Below are 8464 nucleotides of genomic sequence, written 5' to 3'. Positions count from 1 at the left end.
CTCTCCCTCTGCCTCTCCCACACTGCCCCTGGCACAGGAGTGGAGGAGTTAGTGCATTACTTCACAGATACAGCGTGGTACAGTACTTTACTCTAAAATACCCACTCCCTCATCCCACATATCTGTCTCTCTATCTGTCTGTCAATTTGTCTGTCTGTCTTTCCCAGTCTCAATGCCTGTCTGTCTTTCCCAGTATCTCTCTCTCTCTCTCTCTCTCTCTCTCTCTCTCTCTCTCTCTCTCTCTCTCTCTCTCTCTCTCTCTCTCTCTCTGTGTCCCTTTCTTTCTTGCTCTCTCATGTTTTTTAATCCTAACACCAACAGTTTAATTAACACTAATGTGCTCAGTATCATTAATTTAGATTCTTCTGTACAGAAGAGCTAAAAATAGCTTTTATACGTTAATTGTAAAGAGGTTTCTGGGAGTTCCATTTTAATCCTCACTAAGCAGGATTGTCGGCGTAAATTTTCTTCATTTCCTGTCAAGTTGCCATGCATTATTTTCTTATCTAGGGTTATTCAAGTGAAGTGTATTGTAACAATGATCAGTAAAGAATTCAGATCTAACGGTTGTTTGTAGAGAGATAACGGTTCTACCTGAGAGACGTGCTGTTCTCACCCCAGCGCCCTCATGTCATTTCTCTGTATATTAACGATGAGGACAGTGTGATAAGCTCTGTGTCTCATGCATGACCTCGCTGGAACATGCCACTCATGTTAAAATCCTTTCTACTCAAGCTTTATTCATGCGTCAGTGCCTCGGTCCCGACGTGAACAGGGACTCGATGCTGCGTTTGTATTCTTATTCTAATTATTATTTAAATTGTGTGCAGAAGTTGTCAGAGAGACTGTGCCTCATTATTCAAATATTTATACAGTCAGTTTGTATAGCATCGAATTAAATGGAGATTCGGAGGCAGTCGTGCTGCGTGAAAGTCACGTGGGCGTGGCTTTGGATATGCCTGATGGAGGATGCTTTATTTTGGAAGTTGTGGATATAAGGCAGGTTGAATGTTGTCTTTTCGATTAGCTCCTTTCCTTAGCTGTGCCTTTTCCTCATTTATAGCTTCTTCTTTTTTTTGCATCCTTCTAAACCTTCCTGCTTTTATGTCTGTCTCTCTCTCTCTCTTGTGTCACAGTTTGTCCACTGCTGGGTCCAAAACCCTGACAAGACTTTATAAATTATTTACGAAGTGCCACTATGAGGTCATTGCCTCTTCTTTCCTCACAGGAAAGGCTTTATGTGAGGAGTCTCAGCTTGGCTGCTGAAGTTCTGGGTCACGTCGCACTATGTGAACAGCTGCTCTCATCCCTCCCCCCTCCGTTTCCCTGACTTGGTGGCTATAAAAAGAAATGTATTTTTAAGGTCCTAGCTTTAAGCCAGAGGCAAATATTGACAGGTGGAGAGGGTGGTGCGAGCAATCGATGCAGTGAGCATCATGAAAGTACTACCATGTTTAGCAGGTGGTGCTGTGAGTCAGAAAATCCACTTCTCTTTGTCAGTGAGCTCAGTCGGCTCCGTCTGACCTTCTGCAACATGGCAGCTTGAAGCCAGAAACCTCAACCTGACTGTCCACTAGTCCAGTAAGATCTCGATATGCTAACCTTTAGATTCAGCTCCGTTCCATTTCACACTCTAATATCTCTCAGCGTAGTCGAGAGTAAAACAGTCGGTTTGGACACGAAGTGGATCTTAAAGAAAGGCTGTGTGAAAGCAGAACCCACATCAAAAGCTCAGCTCCACAATAGCACCCGGAGAGCCGTCCACTGCCGACGAGAGCATCATACAGAATAATTCTCTTTGAGGCAGCCATGACAGACGGACTCACGCCTGCAAATGTGGTCTGCTCCTGACAACTGCTTGTGTAATCGTCGTGTAAATGACTCTGTTCGTGGCAACCGTGAACTTGTCAAAACCGAAACTCGCTGTCATTCTTAATGTGCCAGCTGAAGTGGTGGGTTGGTGTGATGTATGCAGTGCGCTGAGCTTTGTTTGTGACCTCATAGCCTCACATGGAATCCACATCACTGTTAATAATTACAGTGCTATTGAGTTTCCCTCAGCCCTGCCAACATCGCTTACACTCTGGGAATCTGTTATTTTGTGGACGGGTTCTTCTTCTTTATAGTCCCAATGAATTTTCAAAAGACGAAAGATCTTTTTGAATGAGGCTCTTGGTGCTGTAAACACAAATAAGTTGTTTCATATTTGGCTGAAATCAAACAAACATCTCAACAAACAAACGCGCCATAGCCCAGGGGCAGACTGAGGTGTGGTGGCGCCACTCTATGCTTGGATAGCAAACATGTCAGTGAGAAAAGATGCACGTCTGAAAACAAGCTGTGTTTGAACTTCTTACTTAGCCTCTTGGCTAAGAAACTGTTAAGATTAGACTGGAGATTATCTTTGGGAAATCAGTTCCTTTATCACTCTTCCTGACATCAACATTCAGGGGCTTGAACATAAACACACAATAGCTGTTTAGTTAGATAAATGTTCCTAAAGTCTTTTTGTTTTTTATTTCTTGAAATATGAAAAAAATTACCTCTTAAAAAATAACTTATTTATAATAATTCTGTTATTTTTTTCCCCTTTAGCCTCAGATACTACAGCCTTCCCATCCCTCAGCCAGCGAGCACAAAAAGTTGGAAAGAGCAACACGCCCATCCCGCTCAGAGGTCCGCAGTGACCACGTGGACGACCAGCCTGGTGACGGTCCGTTAAAGCCCCAGGCCTGCACTGTAGTTTTCCCCGTTTCTGTCACCAGTAATGCCACGCTTCCCTCGTCGGTGCCCACGACTGCGCCTGCTGTTAGTGCTGCTGCTGCTGCCTCTTTGTCCTCCAGCACTCTGAACTCAGATAATCTAATCCTCCTCCTAAACACCCGTCTCAGAATCGATGAGTCACGCAGCCCCAGGGCTCACGTCGGTAACTACACCCAGCAGAGCAGGACGAATCAACAACCCAGTGACCATCACACATTCAGCAGAGACAGGAAAGCTCCTGTTCTCATGAAATCCAGAGGAGGTGAGCAAGTTGGCTTTGGACGAGGAGTACGAGGTGCATTTGGTGCTCATCTGGGTTTCAGTGGTCCATCCAGGACCAGACATCTTCCCCCTCCATCCCGTGGCCTACCCTGCATCAGCTCAGCATCACAGTCCAGTCTAAATCCATCTACACTCAGCTCAGGCATCAGAACGATCTCAGCTCTTAGAGACGAAGAGATCAGCTCAGTCCGGGCTCAAGATCTTTCCAATGCCTGTAACTCTCGCCTCCCTAAGCCAAAGAGCCATTAACCCTTTCCCTCCGCTCCTCTATGCCTCTCCTGCTATTTCTTCCTCTCCTCCTCTACAGCTCAATCAGTACCCGAAGTGTTGGATCTGCTTAGGCTCTAAACTCACAGTTCAGGGCAGATCTCTGTGTTATTATTGCATTAGCAGTTCAGCAAAAACTCATGAATTAAAGTGAATATAAATATATATACATATTAATACTAACAATAAAAATCACAAAAAAAAACCGAGATCAATTTCAAATTCAACCATTTCAAATCCCGGTGATGTGGCCAGGAGGCTGGAGAGTGTAAACGGCTGTGTGTGAGAGTGGGAGGGACTTTACTCCATCACCTGCCAATCAAAATAACACTATTGTGTTGTACCGAGCTCATGTAGGGCAGATAGCACTTTCTTTAAAAAGAAATTTCCCACTGTCTGTAGCCGGTGGAATCTGAAAGCTTTGGGTAAAAGTCCTCTTTATTCAGTGCATTATATTTTGAAAGGCTATCGACAATCCCTTTATTGCCTTTAAATCTTCACAAAGCTAATAAATTTAATTGGAATGAACATTTGACCTGAGCTATCTATTCTGACTAGTGCAGAACAGAGACGAGATAATAACGACAATCTAGAAGAGATGAATATTTTACATATTATTAAACAGTGAAAACTCTAAAACATCACCATAAACCTGCTAATCGATGGAAGAGTTGGTAGTTTGATGGTCTTTATTTTTTTTAATGTAGGCGAGGACCTGTTGGACTCGTGTGTACATGTTGTGTAGAAGATGTTTGTTGTGTAAGAGCTGTGTGAACCCGCCACACGTTGCCCTTTAAAAAGAACAACATACGTTTTTACTGTTCTGGTCACATCCGTTTGTTTGTCAGTGTTGAGTAGGAGAGAGAGAGAGAGAGAGAGAGAGAGAGAGAGAGAGACGGTGTGATTTGCTACTGTAATTAGTAACTGATCAATAAATCTGCGCACTTCTTTTCTTGTCCTACAGGGACGTTAACTCTTTTTCGGTTACAAGTGAGTGTGTTCACTCTGACGCTTCATTATGTACTCAGTGATTTACCCCAACATGTCCACATACTTCACAAGAAGTTTATCCAGAATGGAAATAGAGAAAAAAATGATTTCAGATGAGCTTCAAAGTACAGCCGAGTAGATGCACTAACACAATGGGTCCTGCTATTTTCTGCGCTTTGTAAAGATCCTCCCTCTGTGTGTGTGTTTGCGTTTGCACGAGTGTGTGCGTAAGTGTGAGTTTGAGTGTGTGTGAGTTCCTGTGTGTGTGAGTTTGAGTGTGTGTGAGTTTGAGTGTGTGTGAGTTTGAGTGTGTGAGATTGATTGTGAGTTTGAGTGTGTTGAGTGTGAGTTTGAGTTCGAGTGTGTGTGTGTGAGTTTGAGTGTGTGTGAGTGTGTGTTTGAGTATGCGAGTATGAGTTTGAATGTGTGTGTCTGCACGAGTACATGTGTGTTTGCGCGAGCATGCATGCCTGCATGCGTACGTGTATGTCAGCGCTTGTGTGTGTGATGGTGTTATCGTCAGTCAGTAAGCCCCTGAGAGTCAGACCACACCTATCAGTACAGATACATTACATCATGAACGAGAGTAAATTCTGAGCGGATTATTAATAAGAGCTGCAGGAGTGATGTGAAGTGACACTTACTCAAAGACCTGCTCACAAAACATCAATACATTTCTCTTCATCATTACAAGCTTTATATAATACACTGAACATATAATCTGCTCCTGTAGCTCAGTCATGTTAGTCTAATGATTCATTTACTAGAAAATGTCTTACACACTACACACACACACTACACACTACACACACACTCAACACAAACACACTTAACACAACTACCAAGCTTTCTATGCAAGATTTTATTTAGTTGAGCTTCATGGAATACTTCACATGCTATGAGTGTGTAATTTGCACACACACACACACACACACACACACACACACACACACACACACACACACACACACACACACACACACACACACACACACACACACACACACACAGCTTATTCATTAATGTAACTACAAGCAGATAAAAAGTGTTCTTCTTTAATAAATAAGTTGTAATCATTTCAAAGTCCCTTCTTTTCTGAAGGAGACGAGAGTCTGAATCCGGCGTCTGACCTCCACATCTGAGGATCAAACGTAGTTCAGATGAACACGTGCTGTGGTGTGTGTTAGCTCATTGAGGAGCGCTCGTGATGTTTCTAATTACTGAAACTCAGGAGTACAGAGATGTCACTCAGCGTGCATCAGCGAGCGCAGATTAAATCTCTCACTGTAAATCCTCAAATCCTTCTGTATTAGAACCCCACCAGAACCACACACACACCACACACACCACACACACACACACCACACACACCACATACACACACACACACACACACACACACACACACACACACACACACAAACTCGGAATCTTTCAGAGAGCGAGGACATGAAGTTCTGCTCTGTCTTAATGAGGTGAAGCTGATGTCAGTGGAAGAGAATAAGCTAACAATGAGAACACAAGTGAAAACACACACACACACACACACACACACACACACACACACACACACACACACACACACAAAGCTTTCTTGAATTGAATTGACTGAAAATCTAAATGTTGTTGCTTTTCTTTAGAATTCTCCTCGTTTTAAAATGTATTTAAAAAAAACAAAAACGCTATTAGTATTTGTTAGACTTCAGTACTTCAGTACTCAGATTTTATCCTGGTTTGCCGTTTGTTGTGAAACCATTTTTTTCACTTTCCTCACACCGTGCTGCTGTTGAATTCTCTATCCTGATTGGTCAGAAGATGTTGATTTCATTTTGTCCGAATTTCTATCAACGCACTTGTTCTAATATGTTATCGTTTCTATAGTAACAGCTCATCTACTGGGACGTGTGCAGTGCACTCTATGCAGAGTATAAACAGAAAAAAAGTGTAGAATTGTTGATGTTTTCTGAGGAGATTTCTTCGTGTACCATGTGAGGACGGAGTCTCGAGGTAAAGCTGGAAAGTTCTTCCACATTTTCAGGACAGAGGAGTTTACGCTTCTTTGCGGTTTCTCAGTAACATAACACGCTGGGATTTTTTTTGTCTTATTAATTTGAAGAATAAATGTTCCTCAACTGACTGCTGAGGGAACAAGTGTTTCTAGCTGCTATAACAGATGTGACATTCAACATTAATTGTACCTACAAATGGATTTAAAAAAACAAAAACAAAAAAAACAATATTTTGTGTTATTTAATACATTTTAAAATGACCTCAGTATAAGAGGAATAAAGCACTGACTGATGTACTGCTATAGAAATTGTTTTTCATGGTATTGGTGTGAAACTGTTTACTACTCGGTGAAACCCTTTCGCCGGTGAGGTCTAGTTTCAGCTACTGCTTCAGACATTTCCGGTAACAAACGTCAGCTTTTTTGTTGCTCAGAAACCTGACACTCCTTCCATACTGAAGCCCTGTTGGATCACGTGTCACGGTTGCCACCGATGAGGTTTTATTATTCTGTAATTTATTATTTATGATTTAATTTCTTCAACTTTTCTATCATTTCTTCTTTCTGCACCCACAATGGAGCTATGTTTCAAACATATCCATACACATGTAGGTGGGGCCTGAGGTTTGTGAACAGTCCCAACACACACACACACACACGCACACACACACGTACATGTATCAACTCCTCATGTCTGATGTAAATGCTTATGGTACATGTTTCATATTTGCTTTGGCTGCAGCAGTTAAGACCTCGATGTAGAACTGCATAGTAATCATCTCACCGTCATAAAAATGCCTACATCACTCACTATATAACGTGACTTAATGGCATACATGACTGTATTGTCTGATATCATCTAATAATAACAACAAATATCAGCCAATCACACAAATAAACAAAATAATAACCACAAAACGATCTGTCAGTGTTAGTGTCGTCTGTTCTCTAACAGCATGCAATCAAACCATCATTCTTCAGTTTAGCACGTGGCAGGATGTTGTACGATGTTGGATCTAGTTTTATTAAAGACTCACAATTATAAAAACGTACAGATTATTGTTATAAACTGATTTGTGAGAGAAATAAGTTGTCGACGCTGCATGGTTTTCATTTCTCGCTCGAAAACTGACAACCCCTCCCCCCCCCACTTCCTTCAACTCGTGTGGCTCTTCTTAAAAGCTCAGTGGTTAATATTTTATCATCAACAACATGTCCCTTTTAAAAGGTATTGATTTGCTTTTTATATATATGATTTGATTAAACTTCTATCTGTTTACACTGGAACTTAAATTTGTGCAATAAGAGAACAGATCATGCAAATGCTAAAAATTTGCACTGTAATGTACGATGTGTAATTGTGCTTAATTTATTCAATGTTAATTATGACTCATTGTCATGGTGAACTGATTGAGAAAAGATCTGGAAAGAGAGCGGTACTTTATGTACTCACGCACAGGGAAATGGAAGAGAAACAAAGCTGTTTTTTTTTTCCGTATATGTTTGTTTGTTTTGCCTCTGTCCTGATCCCTGCTATTCAATAAAGACAGAACCAAAACATACAGCTTCAGTCTGGCTTTTATTATACTTTGTGTGTGTGTGCGTGTGCGTGTGCGTGCGTGTGTGTGTGTGTGTGTGTGTGTGTGTGTGCGTGTGCGTGCACATGACGCCACACTGCTGATCCTGTTTGTGCTGCTGTCAGGTGAAGATCAGGTTTCTAATGAAAGGAGCATCTGCACGATTCCATCCACATGAACCATTTAGATACTGGTAAGTATTTCTTACTTTTCCATCAAAATTAAATCAAATTCTTTTCGTTCCTCTTTCTAAAGTTCAGTTATCAGTTACATGGTCTTACCTGTATAGGAGGAAAAGAACCGGACAGCATGAATGCTCTAATTTATATGCGGATACTTTCCTCAGGTTCCAGATGTGTACTTGTTCTAAATGGCAGGAAATTGTGGAGGTTATCTGGGCCGGTTTTCATGAAAATTCTTGCTCTTAGTGATGAAATTCTAAGTAAGACCTTAAAAATGTGGGTGTTTCCCCTTAAATGAGAAGATCCTAGTAAAGATAAAAGTTATTCATAAAGCACCCTTAAAAGAGCTCATAAGGTCAAAAAGTGTTTGGAGCAGTGAGGAGGACAAACTGGCT

At 41.5% G+C, this 8464-nt stretch overlaps 1 protein-coding gene across 5 annotated transcripts in view; it reads left to right on the top strand.

Annotated features, from left to right (window-relative positions):
- The window catches only part of ccser2b (coiled-coil serine-rich protein 2b), a 51753-nt gene extending 43881 nt beyond the window's left edge, over window positions 1-7872 (top strand). For 2 of the 5 annotated variants that reach the window (XM_047817307.1, XM_047817305.1), the window contains 2 exons: window positions 38-77; window positions 2596-2861. In XM_047817307.1, coding sequence (XP_047673263.1) covers window positions 38-77; window positions 2596-2722 — 167 coding nt within the window. In that variant the 3' untranslated portion in view covers window positions 2723-2861. Of the gene's footprint in view, window positions 1-37; window positions 78-2595 lie in introns of all 5 variants that reach the window. The other 3 variants (XM_047817304.1, XM_027177522.2, XM_047817306.1) reach the window with 2 other exon arrangements.
- Window positions 7873-8464: the final 592 nt, after the last annotated feature.

This window comes from Tachysurus fulvidraco, chromosome 8 (genome assembly GCF_022655615.1).
Source record: "Tachysurus fulvidraco isolate hzauxx_2018 chromosome 8, HZAU_PFXX_2.0, whole genome shotgun sequence".
Lineage (NCBI taxonomy): Eukaryota > Metazoa > Chordata > Actinopteri > Siluriformes > Bagridae > Tachysurus > Tachysurus fulvidraco.
Note: the sequence above shows the minus strand (reverse complement) of the source record. Positions and strands in the feature narration are given on the sequence as shown.